The 24148-nt window shown below is 49.1% G+C and overlaps 1 protein-coding gene across 1 annotated transcript in view; it reads left to right on the top strand.

The window, feature by feature from the left end:
• Window positions 1-14710: 14710 nt before the first annotated feature.
• Window positions 14711-24148, top strand: part of DRGX (dorsal root ganglia homeobox) — a 30592-nt gene continuing 21154 nt past the window's right edge. Inside the window, exons 1-5 of the mRNA XM_049645353.1 lie at window positions 14711-14744; window positions 18810-18907; window positions 19820-19921; window positions 22870-23048; window positions 23132-23244. Of these exons, the coding sequence (XP_049501310.1) occupies window positions 14711-14744; window positions 18810-18907; window positions 19820-19921; window positions 22870-23048; window positions 23132-23244 (526 nt within the window). The remainder of the gene's footprint in view (window positions 14745-18809; window positions 18908-19819; window positions 19922-22869; window positions 23049-23131; window positions 23245-24148) is intronic.

Genomic DNA, 24148 nt, shown 5'->3' with positions numbered 1-24148 from the left:
CATCCCCTAGCCTGCACCCCAAACAGAAGCTTCATTATCCTGCACAGGCAGGAGTCTATGGGAGCACTGGCCGTCTGCAGGGACAACAGGCACAGATTCCTTCACAGACCTCCAGAGCCTGCTGCTATTTGATCCCATAGGTGTCCTGCTCTGGGTATGTCTAGGCCCCTCTGGCCTGGTCCACATTATTGACTGGTTAGATGACAGCATGCACAATACCCACTGTCTTCAGATAATCCCCTGACCACAGGGGCCAGACTTGCCACTGTGCCCTTTCAAGTTTTTGTGTGCCCAGGACCAGCATCTGGCTGCACCTGGAAATGCTGTGGGGGTGGGGGTGGGACCTCCCTTCCTCCCAGGACTCCAGCTCCAGGGCCAGGTATGGCTCTGTAGAGCCCAGTGTCACCTGCAGCCTTGGCTATTTCCAAGGCTCCCCCACCTTCTCTGCAGCTGACGCCCCCCAGATCTCACCCTTAAACACTGCTTTGCTGGTGGGCAAGAGCTGAAAGGAGGCCCCACTCTTCCATTCGCTGACTGGCCGCAGGGTATTGAGAAGTCTTTCTGGGAGCCATCAGGCAGGGTGCCATCATGTGGGGTGAAGACAAGCCATCATGTGGGGTGCTCTCCAGGGTTCCGCTGGGTCCTTTGCCTGGATATTTCCTTTCCCCTGAATTCTCTCACTGTTGCCCAGAGATGTTTTTTCCCCAGTCTCCTCCAGAGGAGAAACAAAGATTCAAAGGAGGCAGGAGCCTGAATGTGGAAGTAGAATAGAGTGTTTCTACTTCCTAAAGCTGGAAAAGCCCGAGTGGGGAGCACAGGGTAGAGGAGGGACAGGGTCCTCCTGGGGGTTGGAGAGGAGGGGGTCGTTCTTCTTGGGCAGCCAGGGAACCAGCCCCTGAGTGAGGAGGGAGGGTGCTGCCTCCCACCGACTCCACACACAGGGGTTGGGCCATGGAGGGACCACTTCTGCCCTCACCAAGGCCAAAGCACAGAGTCACTGGGATTGTCCTGTGAACGGACACACCGCCACTGGTGCGTGATAAACCAAGAAAAACGTTGGCCACGTGGAGGCCAAACAGAAGAATAAAATCTTATGGCATCCAGAGCTCTTACAAAGCATTAGTACTCCAGTAGAAATTTTGAAATTTCCAACAGAAAAACAGGCATGGAATGAGAAGCGCCCCCCCCCCAAAAAAAGAGCCCCCAAAGAAATAGAATACAATATAAGCAATATAAGTGTGGCAAACTGTTTAACACCATATAATGATTTAAAGAGAGAGAGAGAAGAGAACATAGAAAAAGATGTCTTTTATGTGTGGCTTGTCAGACTGTCAAATTGTTTTAAAAGTTTCCCGCTGCCTCAGTGAGCATGTGGGAAGACGTCCAGGTACCCGGCCCACAGGGATCTTCCGCTGACCCCCTGGTCCCGGGGTTCCTGACTGTTCTCCATGAGGGTGGACATCCTGCAGGGGTGGCAGGCTCAGAGCCAAAGGCAAAGAGGGATGAATAAGTGATGGGTTTCTGGGCACAGGGAGGCAGCCGGCATTACAGTAAATGAAATCGGAACAGCAAGGCCTTCACTCACCAGCAGCTCTGTACCGGCGCCTTCTCTAAATGATCTCCTTTTGTGCACCCAAGCCGTAGTTTCATTATGGCCCATTAAACAGCAATAATTAAAACAAAATATATTGGATTTGTTTATCCTGGACTTCATAAGGATATGAGGTTTGCAATGGTGGCGGGGCAGAGCTAGGACTATAGGGCTTATAATTAGCAAGATAATTAAGGAGAAGTTCTCAGCAGCAAGAAGGTACATTTCTCAGGCATCAAACTCTGCTGGTGGTGGAGAGTCCTGGCCTGGAGAGTCCTGGTGGTGGCCAAGGGGACCTGGGGCTGCTGGAAGCTGGTCCAGCCAGGGGGAGAACTGGGGTCTCTTCAGTCAGCAAAATGCTGTGCACCAGCCAGGTGCTGTTCTAGACTCCGGATGTACCATTAAGCTTGCATGCCAGCAGGGAGATGACACTAAACACGTGCCATTAAAACTTGTGAGAAGGTGTTGGGGCCCCCGCGGGGCTCAGTCGGTTAAACCACCAACTCTTGATTTTAGCTCAGGTCATGATCTCACGATCGTGGGTTGGAGCCCCACATTGGGCCCTGCACTGACAGTATGGAGCCTGCTTGGGATCCTCTCTCTTCCTCTCTCTCTGCCCCTCCCCAGCTCTCTCTCTCTCTCAAAATAAATAAAGATTTTAAAAAATTCTTTTAAACTTGTGAGAAGGTGTTGATGACTAAAAAAAGAAATGAAGGCAGGAGAAGAGCAGAGAGGTGGGGAGAGTGGAGCTGTGGTGTCCCTAGAAATCTCTTGAAGAGCTGACTTTGAGTTAAGGGTGGATGAAGTGTGGGCCGGAGCCCGGAGGCTTCCCAGACAGTGAGAAGGGCAAGGACAGGGTGGGAAGACTGGCCAGGTCGGGGCGGGGGGTGGGAGGGGGGGCAGCTGGGAGGGCTTCTGGAGGGGCTTCTCTGATGGACCAGGAAGCTGACTCAGTGGTGTTTCCTGCTGTAAAGGAACAAGCTACCCCCCTTTGCAGCTTGGGGCCTCCTGGTGGCAATTGTTGGCTCTGGCTGAAATCAGTAGGGTGATTCTGGGTTGATTGGCTCCCTGTGACTTCAGGATAGTGGCCGTTTCAGAAGTCGCCCAGCTGCTTGGTAACTCTTTCTCAAGGAAAGCGGAGATCCGAGAGAACTAGGAACGCAGAGACCCTCCCCGCTCCACTTCCCTGCTTCCCAAGATGGACTTGCCTAGGATATCCTCACCCGCCTTCCTTCCACTTCCCCAGTCTCCTTTTGAGGCACTCATGGCTAATCTGAATTTAGATTTTCATGGAGTTTATGGTGTTGACCAGTGATCCAGGAAGCAGGGGTGTAAACAGAGAGCCCCATCTGCTGGTGGCAGCTTCCTCTAAGACCCACCAAAGTTGTGGAGTGGGTTTAAGGGAGGCCCTCAGGACCACTACTAGATGAACCTGTTTGGGGAAGAAATCAGCCAGGGGCCTGGAGTCTTGACTCCCCTGGCATTTGACCTTGTGAATATCTTTCTCTCCAGCCCTGGGAAAGAAAGCTCTAACTACCTGCCTGTTCCAGGACCTGCCTCCATAGCATTCCAGCCCACATCCCAGTGTCCTTTTGCCTAAGGTTTCCTGATTGTGACCTCTGCCCCCAACCAGCGCTTTTACCTAAGAGTCTGTCTGAGGGGATCAGGGGCTCCATCCAGACTTCCATCCCCTGGCAAGGGTGTTCTCAGCAGTACCTGACATTCCAGACCGGCAGGGGCTGGGGGTGCCAGGCTGGTCCCTTTTTAAAGGATGGAGACCTGAAGTGTGCTCAAGGCAGAAGGAAAGCCAAAAAGAAAAATGTTTAAGTGGGTATGACCTTTTACAGAAACGAGGAGAAGTGAGAATCGCTCTTTTGAAACTTAAGTATGCTTATTCTTTGATAATTTGTCTACTGAAAATTTATCTTCAAAAAATAGCAATAGGTGTATGATCCCACAGTAGTCCCCAAAATAAGATAGTGGCAGTAACTGACAGTTGTCTCCCATTATCTATTCCCCCTGTTCTATCTAATGGTAGAAGCTGCCCTATTCATCTGGCACAGGGATGTCAAGATAAGAACTGTTTCTAAGGCTAATGGATGGGTGTGGCCACGGTTCTGGCCAATGGGAGGAGAGCAGAGGTAACAAGTGCTCCATGTAGACCCTGAGAGGGCTGTGCCTCTGAAGGAAGGATGTGTCACCTTTTCCACCCTCCCTGGTGACTGCAATGCTGATCTGGGGAGGGGTCCTCCTGAGCCATGGGGACAAGGACCACACCCGAGGAATAGTGGAGAAACCAGGTCAGGGGGAGCCTTGCCACCTCATGGAGCACAGCCACCTTACCAGACTGGACGTCCACATAAAAGGGAAATAAACTGTCTTGTTTAAGTCACTATTTCAGGTCTCTATTACAGCACCTGGACATATGTCTAACTACCCGTATAGAACCTCTAAGAATACTGTGAAACATTCAGTGATATTGAAAGATATTCACAATATTACTAAGTGAATAAGAAACTAAAAGACTGGGTAGTGGTACAATCCTGGGGTTTTTTTGTTTGTTTAAAAAGTATGCATACAATAAATTTATGTAAAACACCATAAGCTATATAATAACATATTAATGATTATCTTTAGGTTGTGAGATTATTGATGGTTTTAGTTCATTGTCTTACTGATACTTAAAAAACATTTTAACATTTCATTTATTGGGGCTTTTAGTTAGTTAAGCATCCGACCCTTGATATCAGCTTAGTTTGTGATCTCACTATTGTGGGATTGAGCCCCGTGTCGGGCTCTGTGCACTGAGTGTGGAGCCTGCTTGGGATTCTCTCTCTCCCTCTCTCTCTGCCTCTTCCCTAGCTTGCTCTCTCTCTCAAAATAAATAATAAACATTTATAAAAATGTTTAATTGATTGATTGATTTTTCCTTTAGACAACTTTTTCTGAAGAATACAATAAAAGGAAAGTCAGCCATAAGCCCACTAACTTAAAAAAATCTATCTAGAAAAAAAAATCTAGGGGTTGTAAATTCAGATGCCTTCAGAGGTCAGGCAGAAATCATTGTGTGAAGGGGCCATGGCCAGTTGTGTTCTGTACAGTTGTTTTCAATTTTCAAATAATATAAAATAAAGCCAATATCAATTCTGGTCAAACAGAAAAACTCTCATAGCCAGGTGGCAACCTCTGCATACAGTGAGAAATGAGGGTTTCTTTCCCCTAAACCCATTCCCCACTCTGACCTCCCCCATCTAAACACTGTTTACAGCAGAGAGGAAAGGAGGTAGGCATCACTTGGACAGAACAGAGTTTAGCATAGGCAATGCCAGATGGAGGCAAGACTTGGGACGGGGGCAGAAGGGAGAGGGAGATAATGGGAATACCAGAGAGGCAGGCATGCTGGGGTCTGACAGAGGAGCAGAAGGGGCAGGCTGTTATCCACTCCCCTGCCCACCCCCCACTTACCTTTATGAAAGAGAGCCCCCACCTGCTAACGACCACCACCACATCCACGGAGCATTTTACCACTTCATAAACAACTTCTGAGATGGGAATCATTTCTCTTTTGCAGATGGGGAAATTGATGCTCAAAAAGTGAGATGACTAGAGAGCTGGAAAGTAGCAACAGGGATTTTGGATGTGAAATGCCATACGCATTCTACTACCTCAGGCTGCGGAGTGGGGAGACAGAAAGCTCGAGAATGGCTTGTGAGTCAAGTTTGGCAAGACAGCTTAGGAGAATGCTCTCATGCTCTTGTACCTTTCCTGCAAGACGGGGCAGTGCATCTGCCGTGCTCTGCAAACTGTGAGTCACTTACGACCATCTTGGAGGTGACCGCTGTGACTGAGAGGTTTGCGGCACGGTTTAGTAAGAGATACAGGAGAGAAGGGACGATTGATTGGCCCTTGATTCATGTACTTATTTATGCCCTGACTTGTCTGAGAGAGCATCGAAGGACATAAGACAGCACTGCAGGGAGAGGCATTGATCGCCAAATGTCTGTTCATGTCTCTGTCCTGGAGACTTGAGCCCAGAGATCTTGCCTTCTTCATCTATGCACTCAACGGATCTTACTGCGTGCCTATTAGGTGCCAGGCATTGGGCTAAGTGCTTAGCGTCTCATGGTAAGCCCACGCTGACCTGCTCTCTACCTTCATGGCATTTATAGTCTACTTGGGGAGATAATATTAGCAAACACAATACAAAACAACAACACACATATATTAAAAGGTTTTGAGTACAGAGAAAGAAAATGTATCTCTTTTCTCTTGCCCTTAGCATAAGGCTGGCACAAACATGGTTCTCAGTGAGTATCTGTTGAGGGAATAAGAGGGTGAGGGAGAACAGGAATGTTGGGGCTACAGGATGGACATGTGGGGGGCTGTGCTGGGGACCTCCACCTTCCCTGCATCCCTGCTTTAGCTGTCCTCCTGCAGCTTCTGGAACCCATTCCTTCTGGCTGGGACTTTCTGAGCCTAGCTTCTGGGGGGCTGTGGGAGTAGCCTTGGGCAGCTGGGGTCCTCTCCAGGGGTGCAGCCTGCCACGGGAGGCCTGGCTTTGGCAAGCTCCAGTACAGCGGTTATGAGAAGCTTTCCTGACATATTAACCCCCTAGGTCTTTGGGGTCTTGTTTACAGGTGCATTCCCTGAATGTTACCTGGCATGAAACTGGTGCTCCACAGTTATTTGTGGAATGAATGAAGAAATAAATGAGTAGACAGGTAAATAGAGAAGGCTCCCAGTGTGTCCCAGTGTGTGGCACTGAGCTTTGCTCCTTGCCTGGCTGGCCCATGGAGCCCTGTGGGCTAAATGGCAACCAGGCTGAGAGGTGGAAACTGCCTGCACCAGCCTTGCTCAGACATCAGTCAATTTCCTTCAATAAATATTTATGTTGGGACTTAAATATATTCTGAGAGTCTGCTGTTGGATGAGGCTGAGGCCGGCAAGAGAAGAGGGAAGCAGTGAGTGCCTTACCGCTAGTGTGTGCAGAAAAGTCCTGCTATGCACACTCATGGCCTGGCCATGCTAGGCAAGGTGATGGCTGACCAAGTCACAAAGGTGACTGGCTGACCCAATACTGCTGGACAGTACAAGGAGGGCAGTGGAATGGGCAGGTTAGGGGGCAGTATCCTGGAGGGGTGGGTTCTAATCATGGGCAGAAGCCGACTGGTCAAAGGGAAGAGGAAGGGTCCTACAAATCCAGGTTTGCAAGGGTATCACAGAGAAGTCACAGTTATGAAGTACCTACTTTGTGTGTGTGGACAGAAGACCGAGGTTCAGGTCCTCATGGCTGGGACACATAGCTTTACAGACAAGGAAAAGGGAATGTAGGAAGAAGCCAAATTTGACCCCAAGTCCACCTGATTGAAAACCCACTCCTCTCCCGCTATAGATGTTGACATAATTCAAGTCTGTTAGAAATTGGAATGCTTTCATTGTGTTTACTAATCACTCATGTAGCAAACTTAGTTCATTTCTTCAATAGTCATTTCGATTAAATTCTACACAATTATTGAGCACTTAGCATGGGCAATTGACTGTATATTTTGTTTCAAGAGAAACACGTCCGATGAAAGAGAGTAGCAGACAGCACTGGGCTTGGGGCTGGGAGGGTTGGACTCCAGTAACGCTTCTGCTGTTAGGGGCTACTGCACCTTATTCTCTCTATGCTCCCGTTCCTAAGATTCTACAGCTCTATTTTATTTCACTCTTATGGAGAATTGTTGTGCACCAAAGAGCTGACCTTGAAAGTTATTTTTCCTGGGTTTATTGGTGAGGTAATGTAGACTTGGAGACTGAGATCTTTCTTCTATTTTTGGCTGGATCTTATTTGAGATTTCCTTGGATTGGTTTCATTTTCTTGTTAGCAATTCATTATTACATTTTTAATAATCGTCAGCTAGACTCACCAACTGAATGTTTATTAAATGATTTTTCTCCAAGCCAGTGACTCTGGTAGATCCATCAGAGTAGTCCTGGATGTTGGGATCTTACAAATTGAAACTGTAGGTGTACCTGTAGGATATATCCCAGACTGATGTGTGATCCAGTCCCCCCAAATTCTCACTGCAGCTGGAACTGGGGAGGGTGAGGCTGAAGGCTGATGCTGAGCCCCGTCAAGATTCCTGGACCACCTCAGGACAGAGGGGAGACTCTCTGAATAAGAGGGTGCTTCTCCATCTAAAGCTGCATGGGGGTACATGAGTGTGGGAACCCCACCCCCAGCTGCGGGTAACCTGTATTCTGACAGCTATCCTTTCAGAAAGCTCTGTAGGGCATGGAGAGAAGTCCCAGTGAATCCAATGCCTTTTGGTGTGGTACCAGATAGTGCCAGTGTTTTTTCTCCCTGCTATCTCATCTCCTTTGCTAGCTAGAATCTCTAGGGACTGTCTCCCACGACCAAAAGCTCAGGTCTGTGTCCTCTGCACCTAACACAAGTAAGTTACTAGGTATGTTTTTGTTGAATTGGGCTGAATTAAACTCTGAAAGTTCAGAGGCTATGGACTGTTTCCCCTCCCATCCTAACACTTGAGAAGAAGCCCTTATCGGTCTGAAAATTATGATAGACTCATACAGAATTTATGTCCGGGGTAGGGAAGTCAGATGCCTGCAGGAACCAGATGGGTCACACAAATGCATAAAGTGGCCTGGGGGAATGTAGTGTGGAATAGTGGGGCTTGTGGCCAAACAGAGTTGACATGCTCAGTCTAAAGGCAGTCCATTTGAATTTCTAAAAATGTTCTGTTGGCCAAATAAAATACCCCTGATCCAGCTTAAAGGCCTTTGGTTTAGGTTTTCTGGGGTGTGCTGGGTGAAGCTCAAAAACCTGACAATGGCAGACTGACAGATAGGTAGGATGAAGAACCTTGGAAAAGCCCTCCCAGGGTGGTGCTGCTTTGGCCCAAGTTAAATACAAGCCAACTTCCAATAACTTCAGCTGTGATGGCCACAGGACAAAGTATATTCCCACGTGGTTCCCAGGGAGTCTTACAGCTCAGCTCAAAGTTGCCTAATCCTGGAAACACCCAGAAAAGGAGTGTGCCATCTATTAAGTACTCAAAGCAGCACAGGGTAGCACCTCTCCAGGCACGTGCCCCCTAGGCATGTGGGTTTTAGTAGTGGCAAGGCAATAATAACAATAATGATAGAACAGTCATGGCTGGAGTTAAGTGGTTGCTATGTGCTGGGCATTGTTTTCAGCACTTTTCCCCCATTCCCCCCTTTTTTAGAGGAATTTTCAATGCACAGCACAACTGAGCAGAAGGAACAGCAACAGTGCCCCTATACGTGCACAGCTTCCCCTTTATCAACAACCCACCAGAGTTGTAGGTTGACACATCGTAATCCCCCAGAGCCCATAGTTTGTATTAGGATTCATTCCTGGCATTGTCCATTCTGTGGGTTTTGACAAAAGTATAATGGCACGTACCCACCTGTAGTATCGTCCAGGATAGTTTCACTGTCCTGAACATCCTGTAGCACTGTTTTTAATCTCTTCATCAGCACTTAGGCATTTTTATCCTCCTTTCTCAGAGGAAGTCATGGGGTTTCTGAAAGGATGAGTGGCTGGCTCAAGTGCACCTCGGTTATGAAGCTAGTAGACATAGACTCTGTAGGTGGTGGGCCTGGTCACGTGCAACGCTTTCTTGTCTTGGGAGGATTAGGCAACTTTGAGCTGAGCTGTAAGACTCCCTGGGAACCACGTGGGAATATACTTTGTCCTGTGGCCATCACAGCTGAAGTTATTGGAAGTTGGCTTGTATTTAAGTAGCTATTACTTTCACATGACAGTAAAACTAATGAATGATAGGAAATTTCCAAGATAATAAAATGCGTATCTATCCCTTGTTGTATATACATTTTTTCTGTTCATCGTTTCCTGCTCATCTGGAATTTCAATTAGCTGCTATTTTTTTCCCACATATTCTATCTAATACGTTTAGCTAACTTGAGTTTTCTCGGCAGTCTCCGAAACTACAAAATGACAATAGATTAGCTGACAAGTAGAAATATGTGGTGTCCATACTGAGTATGCATATGCTTTACCTTCTGCCTTGGGAGAACTGTATGGCCACTGGGGATTACACTAGGGAGGCTTTAAAAAAATTCAATAACAAAACAACATTACAAATCACCCAGACCCTTTCCAAACACATAATTAGGAATTCAGTGTGGTTTTTTTCCTCCTTGAAAACTGAAATATTGTTATGGTTAAAAAAATTTTTTTTAATGTTTATTCATTTTTGAGAGAGAGAGACAGAGCATGAGCAGGGGAGGGGCAGAGAGAGAGTGAGACTCTGAATCTGAAGCAGGCTCCAGGCTCTGAGCTGTCAGCACAGAGCCCGATGGGGGGCTCGAACTCACGAACTGCGAGATCATGACCTGAGCTGAAGTCAGATGCTTAACCGACTGAGCCACTCAGGCACCCCTGAAATATTGTTATTGTTTTAAGCCATGTTTACTGAAATTGTTTCTGCTAAACCAAGTTTTAAAAGGAAAGTTGGGAAAATCTCTTCCAATCACAACTAAGATGTCAAATCCAACGTATGTTCATGTATTTGGGCTCAAAGGATGTTGACCGTGGTATCTTGAAACATTTCTCCACTCCTAAAGACAGACAGACAGAGCAAACCCTAAGAAATGAATACCATGTGTGATGTTTGCGACATCAACCTGGAGTCTCAAATCCCTACATTTTCTAAGGATTTGGGATTCTTTTTAGGAATCAATTTAAAATAACTCATAATTCAACTGAAAGACAAGTAGGGCTTTCAGATATAGATGCTCTAATTTCCAGCATTTTATTGCTGCTCTCAGTGTTTTTGAGATGACAGTTTTCCCTTCACAGAACAAGCTTAAAATTAGAAAAATCAAACACCCATTAGAGAAAGCAGATTTACTCTGCTATTAATTGATGTAGAGATGTAAAGCTCCCATCACCCAGGCGGGAGCCTCGCCCATCCCCTGAAGACATTTTCAGGGGCCAGTGGGTCAGCAGCAGCTTACTCAGCCTAAACAGGAGCTGTCTGTCTGTCTTTAGGAGTGGAGGCTTGAATTTTCGGTGGTAGAGATGCCCTCACTGCCAGGGGCGGGAGCCACATCTGCACACAAATCTTAAGGTGTGTGGGATACTTTCTTCCCACTTTATTTTTTAAAAAGTGAACAACCTTGAAAGTTGAACAACCCACCCTATTCTGGCTTCTCTCCGCTCTGCTGGACAGGAGGTAAAGAAGCACGGACTGTTTGGTAACCAGAAAACGATTCTTAGAGGGAATGGAGACTGCGGCTGCTGTGAATTAAATACGGAGAAGAAGGAGCATTGAGGACCAACCACAGAATTGTCTCCTTCCACAGGCTGGAAGCAACCCAGGTGGGGGTGGGGAGGGCCTGCCGTGTGAGAATCTGTTGAAATATGACCCGTGGTTTTAACTTTAAATAAGCATTTCCGTCCTAATAGAAGCCCCCTCTAATGTCTCCTGCAGCTTTGATTTTGGAACACGTCACATTCCTCATTAAAGCAATCACTGTTAAAACATAAAGCAACACAGGATTTATTTCTTCATTAAACTGATGATCCGTATATGAAGCCAATTAACATTATGAGTCTGGTGAACATCAAGTGTAAAGAGGTTAGAGAAAATTAAAAGCAGTCACCTTGGTCTTTAGATAAAGAAAGTACACTTTTAGGCTGTAAATTATCAGAGTGTCCAAGCGGGACAGATCGGTGAATTTGGTTAATTGAAAAATACATTTTACCGCACAAGAATTAAGGAAAAATAACCTTTTCGTTTCGAACGCCCTTTTTGGTGGGGGAGGGGGACGGTAGCGAATGCATATTGGTCACCTCCGAAGGCCGAGTGTCAGAGACAATCGGAAGAAAAAGGGGACTCGCGTCATCAAAGTTTGTTGTAGGCTTTCGTTTCTACGTTGCTTGGCTGTGTGTTTATTCGCTGTTTTGTCAACAGAAAGGAGCCGGCCTCGCGGCTACGGGAGAGGAACGTTGGGCGAGGCGAGGCGAGGAGAGGCGAGGCGGAGGGTCCTGAGCTGGCTACGAGCCCCGCGCGAGGTGGGTGATTTCCGGGAGTCCGGCTACTTGTCCACCCCGGGGAGACGCCCAGGCTCGAGTCGGGGACGCTGCGAAGGCCATGGTCAGGCAGCGACGCGCCGCGGGCGGCTTCCAGGCTGGAGCCGAGAGACAGGAGCAGCGCGCGGGGTGCGGAGTCGAGAGTTCGGTCCTTTCTCTGAGCGCTGAGCGCGCGTCGCAAGTAACTTCCGCAGGTTTGAACCGGGAGAGGATTGGTCCCTCAAAGCCTGGGATCCTGCAGGGCGGGTCCCACTGCCGCGCAGCACAGAGCCCCAGAGGGGCCCGCGGGACTGGCCTCTTTTCCCTCCCGCAGCCCCAGAAGGTCTTGGGGCCGCTGTCCAGGGTTCTGACTGGCTAGGAGGCCTGGGGAGTGCGCTGCCCGCCAGCGCTAGGATGAGCCTGCCTACTTCCCCGGGACCTCTCTGGGCCTTGATAGGAATCTGCTTCGGCGGATGTGAGGGATGGAAAGCTGAGACTGGGGCTTGGACTTTGTGGGCTTTGGGGGCCAATGCGGCGCCGGGCGCCTGGTGCCGCGGGTTCCCGCACAGATACTCAGGTGCGCCTGGAGCATCTCGACCAAGCCCTCCCGGATACCTTCCTCAATTCGCTTCATGGGCACCAGGCTCTTGGAGCTCACAGCGCGCGCAGACGGGGAGCTGCCGCCTAGGGCAGATGCGAGCCCGAGGGGCTTTTGGCAGACCCGGGCACGCAAGGGTAGCCTCAGGCTCTTTGAAAGGTCTCCAGAGAGCCCGGGTCCTCTGGGCGACACAGGAAGTGACAGAGATAGCGCGCCAAGCTTCTTGGCCTGGGTTGACGGAGGGTCCGCTCTTGGGGCTCCAGCCCTCTCTGGATGAAGTGGCAACGGCGCTCTCTGCTGCCCGGCCAGCCCCTCTGGCTACCGCACCCGCCTCCCGGTCCTCTGGGCGTGTTCCCCGGAGCCGGCCGCCTGACTCGGAGTCAGTGGCCCTGGCGGAGCTGTCGCTGGGGTTCTCTCCGTTCTGAACTGAGCCAGAGTTTCCAGCGGTTTCTTCCTAGTGGCGCGGCCGACTCCACGAGCCAGAGTGGGCCGAGCCCAGGAGGGGCCGCTGAAGTGCCCTGGGCCCTAAACTGCCTCCGCTGGAGCGTTGCTGTGTCTTCCTCCCAGCGGTTTTCCGAAGGGTTGTCCACCGGAGTCCCAGGGCCCCAGCACTCGCTGCCTTTCAGCTTGGCGCGCCTTGCCCACGGCGGGTGTCCACGTGTGGGGTCGCCAGGCCTTTTGTTTCCAACGCGCTGTGTCTTTAAGATCAAGGCTGGAACCCAGGCGGTGCAGGGACCCGACCCACCACCTCGCCAGGGCTCCCGAACGCAGCATTAGAATGTTTATAAAATATTCAATTTATGCAGTCTGTCCAAGAAGCCATCGTCCCAAAATAAAATCAGCAGTCTAGACGGAACACAGACACCAAACTTATCAACAGTTGTCTGACTTGCCTCTTCTGATGCATCTTGAGTGGGTCATAATACCAACTTTATTTTCAGTGGTGCATAAATTAATTACACGCATTTAATAACCAAAATATCATTATATTCCCCCTTTAATATCATAAAGGCTTTCCGCCAGGGAAGCACTTAATAGTGCAGGGGGCCGTAACGGGCTATTATCCTGGTGTAATGCTATTACAGAACCAATTATGCGCCATTAGACTTGCTTTTTTTGCAGTTTATGTGATTTGATCCAATCCCGCGCCCCTGACTTGAAAATTTCAGCCCGGTACTTTAGAGTTTAATTTTCACCCAGGCAGAGGGAAGGGCGGTCTCTCTCCGCTGAGTGTCTGCCTCGAATGCATTTTAAAAGTAATTGCGAAGGGGTCCCACCGCATATCATTTGCATGGAGAAGCGAACATAAATTCAGGGACCCCTTGCTGAGAACAAAATCAAACTTTCCTTTTGTACGGGCGCTTGGAAAGGGAAGCCGTGTGCAGAGTCCCCCCAAAAACCCATCCGGCGGCTACAATTAGCAGCGCTTTGTCAATTCGCAGCCCGGGAGTCGCCAGGCCTGACAAGGGCGAGCCCATATCCAAGCTTTTCACGGAGAAAGAAGGTTTGAGTCAGAGGGGACTCGGGGTGGGTGTGGGTGGAGTGTTCAGAAAATAATGCCTTTTTGGGGGTGGTGGTAGTGCTGGTTGTTTCTATCCTCTTTTAAAAGAAGGAAAACATTTCTGATGTTTGCTGAGAAATGATGGATTTTTTTTTTTAACACCACGTGGGCCATTTGTAAGGCCCAATAGACCTATCCAAGTTACTCGCTGTAGACAGCGCTGGAAATAATCAGATTAAGGCCAATTATGCGTGAGATTATAAAGGCGAGTGCTGAGCCGAGGCGCTCGCTGTAGACAGACAGCAAGACATCTGGCCACTTCCCGAGTCACTTTTCTGGTCCTGCGGGCGCCAGCCGCGCCGAGCCCCGCCCGCTTCCAGCCGAGCCCAGCGTGCGGACGGGAGGCAGTCACGCTCCGGCCTTCCTCGCCCGCAGCCCACCGAGGTACTCGCGGCTCCCGACCCACTCACCCGGCCCCGCGCGCCTGGCCTTGGGGCTCGGCTGCCTTCCTGGCCAGGGCTGCAGCTCGCTCCGATGCCCTGGCGCGTTCGCTGGACCCGGCTGCGGTGGCCTGGGTGCAAAGCTTGAGCGGGGAGGGGGGGACCCCTGAGAGCTGGGAGCCAGATTTCCCGGGTTCGGTGTTGGGGCCGAGGTGGGGGCATGGCTGTCCGGGAGGTGGACCCGAACGGAGGGGCTGTCCCAAGGGGACCGGGCTTGAGGTGGGGCTGCCACGTCCCCTCCAGTCCCCACAGTGGACTTAGGGCGTTGGTGGGGGGGAAGGGTGGTTTCCAGGAGGAGGACGCCCAGTGCGCACTAGGGCCAGTCCGGGGCGCAGGCAGAGTGAAACTTAGATTCTATCAATGCTTGCCTTGCAGCCAGGCCGGAGTTACGCGCCCCTTGTCTGTCCAGCGGTCACTCTCCCCGGGCCCCGCCGTCCAGCTGATCTGGCCGTCGGCGATGTTTTATTTCCACTGTCCGCCACAGCTAGAGGGTGAGTAAGCGCCGCGCCTGGGGCCGCTCCGAACGGCCGGTGCTGGCCAGAAAGGGCCAGAGCGGCGGTGTGGCAGGTGGGTGGTTGGGTTCCCGCTCCGCTAGGGTCGCAGCCGCTGGGCGTTGGATACGGGTGCCCCTGGCCTCCTCCCTACATCCCACTCCAGCCTTCCGCCCTGTCACCACCTGCCTCCCACCTCCCTCCCCGCCTGGGCCAGTCGGCCCCCCCGGGCTATTGGCACAGCAGGGACCCGCCGGTCCTCCCAGCACAGATGCTGGTGTCACGCCTCTAATCGGGTCTCCTCCGCCCTGGGGGCCGCATCAATCTTTCACGGTGTTTTGCAAACATCCAGAAAAGCCAAGGTAGACTAGGGAGTTGGCCCGCATGGTCTGACATGGACCCTGAGCCCGACCCATGGTAGTCTGCTCCCACTTGGAGCACAGGGCAGTGCTGCTCAGGGAAGCTGTAACGTCTGTCCTGGTCCACCGTGGCTCTCTGGATCTAGGTGGCCCTGCGCACCCCCGCACCCCTCGAGTGCCCTGGCTTGGCTCCTCCCTGTGACTCACTGGATTTCCTGATCCCAGATGCCAACCACTCCCCACTCCCAGGGGGAGCCCCGTGGCCAGGGTTTGAGACTTTGAGGGTCTCCAGGCCTTAGAAGAAATTTTGCCTCAGGATCCCTTGTGTGGTCTCTGCACTGGATTGTTAGGTGGAAGTAGGTTTGTGAGAAGGGGACAGCTTGGCTCTCTGGTGCCCCCACACAGGGCCTGGGGGACCCCCAAGAGCCGGCGTCAGACAAATGCAAAGCCACACATTCTGGCCTTTTAACAGCATCTTCCTCAGAACAAGAGTCTCAGCCATGCACTATTAGAACTTTTCTAACTGGGAACAATACCAGGCTAGGCTTTGACAACCTACTCCTATGATTTATTTGTGGGGTGGGAGAATGTTGGAGGCCAGGACGTTGAGGGAGGCATGGGGGAGGGCAGAGGTGGTGAGGCACTGAGGGACCCGGAGATATCCGAGGACACTAGTCCGCCTTTTCTCCAGTTACCTAGAGCAGTAGCTGAGCCTCAGTTGGCCAACATGCACAGGGATTTCAGAAAGTTTGTTTTGTCTTAACCGTGGAAGCTTTTAAGAATTCAGTAGAATTTTCTAAAGGAGGCTAAGGATCAGTGTTTAAACCCTGCTAACTCGGGTCAGCATTCCTAAGAAGGGGAGACCAGACACTTGCCTACGTTTCATGTCCTTTAATCTCCAAGGACCCACGCCGATCTGTTTTATGAAGAGGTTAAAAGGTGCACTCCCTGACATTGTACCCCAGGTCCGGAGGGGAGATTTGAACTGACTGACATATCGCAGCCTACTCTTCTGGTTAAAGAGGGGAAGGCAAAGATTTGGGTATTTAGCGCGTGGTGGGCTGCTTGGATAATTAAGGGGAAGCCCTGTCCGCAGGGTGGGTTGCAGAAGTCACTTAAGGAGGGTCGTGGCCTGGCCTTATCATGGCTTCCGTGCACTGAGCTGTATGCTGCTCACCCTTCCTTCCCACCTCACCCGAGGCACATCCCACCTCAGTGCTGATTCTTCGACCAGAAGAAAAGGAGGTGTCTTTAAGAACCTTTTTATCCCTTTGAAGATGTCTTTCTGAGCCAGTTTTGCAGAAAGTGGTGTTGTATGTTACTCTAATGTTGCTGGGGAGGAGGTGATCTGCGGCAGATAGAAAGGCCGAGAACCGACCTTTGGAATATGACATCTCGCTCAGGCTCTCAGCTTTTTAATTTTCATTTCTTATTAATCTAGAGAGGCATAAAGGAGAAAGCAAGGCATGACTCATAATCTCACTTCTGGGATTCTACTGATATTGAATTAAAAAGTACTGCATATACCTGCTAAGGAAATTCAAATAGAAGAGAAAACTGCATTCAAAAGTGAAATCCTCCTTCCACCTCTTTTCTAAAGATACTCTCTATTGTTGGTTTCTTATGATTCCTTCATGAAAAACACCCCCCATATGTTATGCTTTATTTGTGTTGAGATCATATTGCCGTATCATTTGGGACTTTGCTTTTTTTTTTTTTTTTTTTTTTTTTTTTTTACTTTGTAACCTATATTTTGGGGATTATTCCATGTCAATATATACAGATCTACTGATTTCTTTTAAACAGCTGTGTAATATTCCATTATATGTTGTACTGATGGGAACTTTGGCTGTTTCCAGTAGTTCCCCCCCCCGCCATTGCCATGTTGCCAGGAATGTTCTTCTTTTTCTATTTTGGAACACTTATTCACAGATTAAATATGTGTATGTGCCCTTAAATTTTTGATGAATATTGTCAAATTACCCCTCTAATAAGGCTGCACCAATTAATGCTCCTACAAATAGTTAATGAACACACACATTTTATTATACCTTTAACTGTACTGGGTAACATTATGCATCTTATGTTTGCCAGAATGGTGAAAATAGCAGTTCATTGTTCTGTTTTGTTTAATTATCGGCAAGGTTTAACATTTTCGTAGTGTTATCAACACGTCTACTTATTTTTAAGTAAAAAGTTTCTTCAAAGGTTTTCCTCTTTTCTGTTTGTTTTTATTCATTTGATGGACCATCAGTCTTTTTTAGGATCCAATTTGACATATGATGTTTCACCTACAGATATTATGTGTACGCATTGTGAAACAATTTAGGACCGGCAGGTGTAAGTTAGAAGGCTCAGGCAGATAACGATTGGAGCATCTGAGAGCCTGCATTCTGTCCTCGCCAATCAAGTGCTTTGTTTCAAAAGGAGACAGTTTGGTTTCCCGCAAAATACTGGAAATAAGACCGCTTTGGGGCTGTCCTTTTGAAGTTTCCAATGAGGGGAGAGAAATATTTGTAACTAGGGTTTTTAGGAAGAGTGCAGTTTGGACAAGAAGATGGAACAGAAGGCTTCAGGGAAGCATGGGGTATTATGGCAAAGGATGTGTGTGGCACTGTAGAGCAGGATAATAAGTAGGAGGGACCCCTGTTAGCGGATAGAATTTTAAAGAGCCCGGAGAACCTTGCTTCTTTGGGACTCAGGTCTTTCTGAGGGAGGTTGCCTGTGTGGCTTGCCGGCTGCTAATGCCAAACACGCAGTGATTCTGAGACCAGAGCCCATGGCAGGTACAGCATGCACGGGTTAATGGGAACTTGCTCATTTGTTTTTCTAAGAGGCCATTGTAGACTGTTGAGCACATGGTGCAGATTTGGAAAATGATGTGAATGCATGTTTGGGGCCAAACTCTGTTCTGGCTTGGGAGGTTGTTGGGGAGGACGGTGGACAGGACGCCTTTCTTTTCAGGGAAGTGGAGAGCAGTGGGTCCTTTATGAGCCTGGGGAGAGGGGAGAGAGTGGCCGTGTCTAAGCCTGCTTGGAATTCAGGACAGTAGCTATTGGTGCAGACCTCTTGTTAATTGACATCAATATAACAGATCCACTATGGTGCTGATGAGCTGTGACCAACGGTAATTAATATTCATTTATAAACTTCTTACCTCCTCGTGTCCTGAAGTTCTAGGAGAAACGTGCAGTGAAAGCTCTTGGTGTTTTCTTTCCTCCCCCGCCCCCAGCTGTTAAGCTTTATTGTTTATAGAAACAAGGGAAAGTTAACAGGTAAGCAATAGGGAGCCGTTGAGGCTTCTATGAAAGAGTCAGAGGTAGGTAGGGGATGAGATAAAAACACAGTGGACGGAGGTGCATATGGAAACCAGAGGGCAGGTGAAGGCTCTGCCTCAAGCCCGTGATTTTTCCTGGCACAGAGTCTGGAATTTGACAAGAAGGCGATTTGGCCATCCTGGGGGGAGTAAGGTTGCCATCCGCCCTATGAAATAGGCATAGTTGGGCCTGAAGTCAAAGGTTATTGGGAGAGGGAGAGAGCAGGAGAGAGTAGAAAAGAAGGGGCCTTCATGAGAGCAGCAGAGAAAGACGCTCTGGGACAGACGGGACTATGCCTGGAGGTGCCTCCGAATAGAGCAGGTGTGTCGGGGGTTGGTGTGAGAACAGGGAGGTCCTCTGCTCAGGCTGATTCAGTTTGCTCCCAGTAGGCACTGCACCCTTTGGCAACCACTCTCCAGGAGATTTCGATGATGGGTTTCTGCGCAGAAAACAGCGCCGGAACCGGACGACATTTACTCTTCAGCAGGTAATGATGGCGTTCCCTTTCTGAGAGTCGGCTACTTCCTGCCTCCAAAAAACCCAGAGTTTGAGCAGCTCTTCTTTGTGTTTTAAAATAAAGGCAACTATGGTAACTGGATCGTTCTTGAACACTCTATGTGTCAAGAAATCTGTCTGGGGAGAGGGCAGGTGATTTGGACTTCACGACGCCAGGCAGTAAGTGAATCGGTAATAATGATCGCTCACATGTGCCTGAGGTTGCTAGTTTGGGGAACGTTTCCACATCAGCAATGTCATTTGAACCTTGAAATCACCCTTTGAGAAATGCAGGTAGGACATTCTTATTCCAAGTAGAGAGATGGGAAGACCGGGGCCCCCAAAGTTGTCTGATTTGTAGAAGGTATTGCTGTCCATAAACGGAAGGGCTAGAACCGGGACCCTCATAGTGTGTTTCCTGGACCTGGGCTCTTTCCCTTAGGTCTGTGCCACCCCTGGAGCAAACTGGGAGCCGTCAGGAAAGTAACCCAAATACCTCTAGCTTGTTTCTGTGGGACTGGCACAGTGAGGACCTCTGTTAGTTGTTTCTATTCTCCTCTGTCTTATGGGGAAAGCTGTGTGGGTTGCTCTGATTCGTAAGGCCACTCTTAGGCTTTGATTCCTATGAAGATATGTAAATGGAAAAACAAATGAATATTTGTGCTTCTCCCCTTACTCTTATTTCTTGGGGGAGCACTGATATTGTAAGTCTTAGCTCCTCCATCATCCGTGGTTAAAATTTTAATTCTGTGGCGTCTTCTCGAAGAGCTCTCTTCTCCCTCCTCCTCCCCTATTTCATCCTCTAAACCACTTCCTCACCGCTCCTAGCAAATTTGCACTATGCATCTGCTTCCTCTCACCTAGCCACAGCCTCTCACCGGTAAATATTTTTGCCTGTTACCAGCTGGAAGCTCTTGAGGCAGTTTTTGCCCAAACACACTACCCTGATGTCTTCACCAGAGAAGAGCTGGCCATGAAAATAAACCTCACAGAAGCCAGAGTGCAGGTAAACCTTCTTTTTAATTATTTAACTCTCTAATATTAAAACTGGCAAACTTTTTTTTTTTTTTGACATCATGACTGCAGAGTGCACATTTGGCCAAAGAAAGCAAATGAAGACTATCTGTCATTTTCATGATGCACTTTAATAACATCAACATAATGTGGAATATTAGATTAGGTTGATTAATCGGTCATTCATAATTAACTAGTGATAATGTTCTACACTAATTTGTCCGCGTCTCTAAGGTACTAAATTACATCAATGCACATCCATTTCCTTGCTTTGGAAAAAAAAAAAAAAAAGAGCTGAGATGCTATTCTCAAAGCAGCTCTGACCGCTCTGGGGTAAGGCTGGTCAATTGCAGAGAACTGTGTTTTCAGATGGGAACAGGGTAGGATCTGCTTTCCAGAAATTGCATCATGTCCAACTTTTCCCCTGGACGTGGGCTCTTTCAGCGAAGTGGATCTGAAGAACGTGTGCAATTTAAAAATCTTTAAACGGCAGCAGCGAAAGGGCTGCCTCAGAGCTGAGCACGGCTCACGGTGGCCGTCTCTAAGCAGGATTTTTTTCTGGAAGCCACACGGTGATTATGTTTAAGTGCACAAACCCGTCGAGCCCAGCAGATGTGCCCGAGCTCGGGAGGAACAGATTCGCAGCGCCGCCTCTCCGGGAGAGCTATTCTTTGAGCACAATTATATATTCATTTTATTTATGGGGTTTCCTCCATGCTGTTTCTGTTCTTTTTTATGTAGGGGCTTGGGGTTAAGACTATGCAAAGATCTAATTGTAGGAAATATAATAGTTTGCTTTTGGTTCCCCTGGGTCATGTTAGTATCTCTTAAAAACCAATGGCTGAAGAGAGATAATGGAATTCTGAGCAGTAAATTGGGGGTTGTAAACAAATTATTTCCCCTATAATCAGATTATGTGATCCTGATTATTAAATCTGAACATGAATCATTGGTCATATGCGGGCAAATTAAACTGATTATTATTTGGAAATGAAAATCTCCTTTGGCCAGGATGTTGTCTATCCCTTCTTTATTTAATGCCAGCTTGCCAATAGCTGCCTAAAGAATGAACTGCAAATTGAGATAAATGACACAATTATTGAGCATTCAGAAGTGGAAGATCATAACTTCTCCCTGAAAGGTGCAAGGGTGAGATAGGGGTGGTAACAATTAAAGCGGGGATTTGTTGTGCCGGCTGTTGTTGGCTATTATGCAAACAGACAATGGCTGTGAAGTATTTGTTTCGTGAGCCTCCGTGTGGGGATGTGGGCCTCGGTGGCGGGAAGGGAGATGTGTTTACATTTATACCCCTTGCTCATTCAAATATGATTAATGTTCTATAAAGCAGGGTCTTAATCGAAGCTGATGTTGTCAAACAATAACTAAATAGGGAAATAAACGACTCCATCATGCTCTTTCCTCAGAAGCAGGCGAACTGTCAGTGCAAAGTCATTAAAATATGATAATGAAAAATAGCTCAATTAAATGTTGTTATAGCTGTGACCTTCATTCAATTAAGACACAAGAAAGTGTCTGCATTTTGCTTTGCATTTAACTGCCCTAAATTTAGAATATAGATAAAATCATTATTCAATGGTTGCTGATATGTGCAATTAAAAGCCAACTCGATTAAAAACGAAAGAAACCCAGTTAGAGGAGAATGAAAATTCAGAAGTGGGGTGGGCTGGCAGAGGGCTTAGCCCCGGGACCCCGGCTCTCTTCTGGGCCAGCGTGAGGCGGAGGAGGAGAGGATTTCCCCCCGGGAGAGGAGGAGGGAGGTCTAGCCAAGCGTTTTTTTAAAGCCAGGCATGGTTCCCCAGGAGAGGAGGGAAGAGGTTTTGCTGGGTAAAGAGCGGCAGAATTCCACTGACCTCTGGGAACACCTTGGGCCCCGTCTGCCTGGCTACCATGAGGCTGGCCTTCCGCAGATGCCGTCCTGATTGGCAAAGCTTGAAGATTTCCACACCGGTCTCTAAGAAGGCACTTAAAGCAGGTGAATCATAAGCCTCCTGCTAACCTGAGGATGGCAGGGATAATGCTACCTGATGTTTACTGAGTGACTGATTGATGGCTGTGTGTTGGGCACAGTGCTCAGTGTTTTTCGTGCCTCTCTGTGCTAACAGTGCTTGGGGGTGGCCACTGTTATTACCCCCAAGGAGTTTGGGTCATGGTCCCTAGACAAACCACTGGTTTTCAAGCTGTGTGTCTGCCACTTACCACCTAAATGACCTTGGGCCAGTCGATTAACCTGTCTGTGCTTAATTTTCTCATCTCAAAAGCAGGGATAGATCTACCTGCCTTATAGAGTTGGGTTAGATTCTAAACCAGATTCACACTAAACTAAGGCTGACTCCAGAGTCAGTGTTTCTCATGGGTGTGCTGGGCTGCTGGTCATGAGCTTGTTGTGATGTGTCAGAGATGATTTCAGGGTTAAACCCCAGGTTTGAGGACAGACACACTCAGGTGCTTAGGAAAAGCCGCCGGAAGAGTGAATGAGTGTTTTTGATGAGGAAACCCCAGGGCAGTGTTTTACAAACTGCTTGGATGATGATTCCCTCACCTCCCTCCTCCCCAACCATAGGAAGTACATTTCACATCAAATAAATGCCCTTGAATACATTGAGCATTTCCACAAGACAACACTTGCACCCTTTCATGGGCCATGCATTTGGCTTCTTTCTGTGGTTTAACAGTCATTAAAAAAATGCCTGTCGTGCCTCCTACACTGATCTTCTGACCCCTCTCTGGGTCTGAAACTGCAGTTCAGAGGGCACTGCTTTGGGAGATCTTTTGGAGAGAGGAGGCTGTGTCCCCCACACCTGCTGCAAGGTGAGCAGTGAGCACTGGCTACGGGAACCAGGCATGTGAGTTTCAGTCTGGTTCTCTCCTCCTGTCTTACTTTCTGCCTCCATTGCGTATGCATTTCCACTGGGGACTCAGGTTTGGTTCCAGAACCGAAGGGCCAAATGGAGGAAAACAGAGAGAGGAGCTTCCGACCAAGAGCCAGGAGCCAAGGAGCCCATGGCAGAGGTGACACCCCCGCCTGTGCGAAACATCAACTCCCCGCCCCCCGGGGACCAGGCCCGGAGCAAGAAAGAGGTCCTGGAAGCCCAACAGAGGTGAGGCTGGTGGGGCCCTGGGGTCTGGAGGCTTGAGGGGGACACAGGGTCGGGAACTCAGTGTGCGTTTCTTTCTCTAGCAGCCTGGGGAGAACTGTGGGTCCCACAGGACCCTTCTTCCCCTCTTGCTTGCCGGGGACCCTCCTGAATACGGCCACGTATGCCCAGGCTCTGTCACACGTTGCCTCTCTGAAAGGTAAGCTTCGTCTCCGTTGGCTGGCAGGGCAGGGCTGGGGCTTTGCTGGTTGCCACTGTCTCCAAGGGGGTGTGGAGATTGTGCAGTCATCCTGTTTTCTCAGTTCCATCCATCGTTGTACCTAGGGCTGGTGCAGCTCCTTTTCTCCTGTCAGTCACAGCCAGCACCCTGCAGAGCATCCGTTTCCAAATGTGCTGTCTTGTTTGATTTCTGCATGGCCTGAGATTGTGGGTGAATGTCTTAGGTAACCCTGCACCCGATGGGGAATGTCTGAGCGGTGGTTGTTTCTGAAGAGACCCCTCCATGTTCACAGGCTGTTCCTTCTCATTGAGCAGTTTTGGGGGTTAACCTGCAGCTCATGGGTGAGGCCTGGGTGGGCGGTTGTTCCCAGCTTATGAGGACCCTCTCCTTATGGGCGGCTCGCCCACCTGCCTCCCTGGGGACTCCTGATGGCAGAGGTCTGAACTGTTAGGATTTATGATTTTCCAGGATTTGCTCTCTTCTTAATAGCTGTTGTCTGAAGGATGCAAGCCATCAGCGATGTTTTGTCAGGCCCAGAGAGAGGAACTTTTGGCGACTTCTGGGGCAGCCCCACCGGATGAATGTGCCCATCCACTGTGTGTAAATTCCTGGCCTCAAACTTACTGCTTCTGTGATGAGGCCAGGCAGTTGTGCTGGCCAGGAGTGGGGCTGGGTTCTACCGTGGGTCTGAGGCAGCACGGGTTACTGCTACTCTTGGGGTTTGTCTGTCATAGGGGCTCTGGGAGCTACAAGTGCAGGTGTAGGCTGTAAGCTTATTCCTGGTAATGGGCAGTGGGAGAGGACCTTCCTAGGGTGTCCCCTGTTTGTTCTGCATTAGGATCTGGGGTCTCCTGCCCTTGCGGGGGGTCACACACGCGTGTGT

This window comes from Panthera uncia, chromosome D2, assembly GCF_023721935.1.
Source record: "Panthera uncia isolate 11264 chromosome D2, Puncia_PCG_1.0, whole genome shotgun sequence".
Lineage (NCBI taxonomy): Eukaryota > Metazoa > Chordata > Mammalia > Carnivora > Felidae > Panthera > Panthera uncia.
The sequence above is the reverse complement of the archived record's forward strand: the minus strand, read 5'-3'. Positions and strand labels throughout refer to the sequence as shown.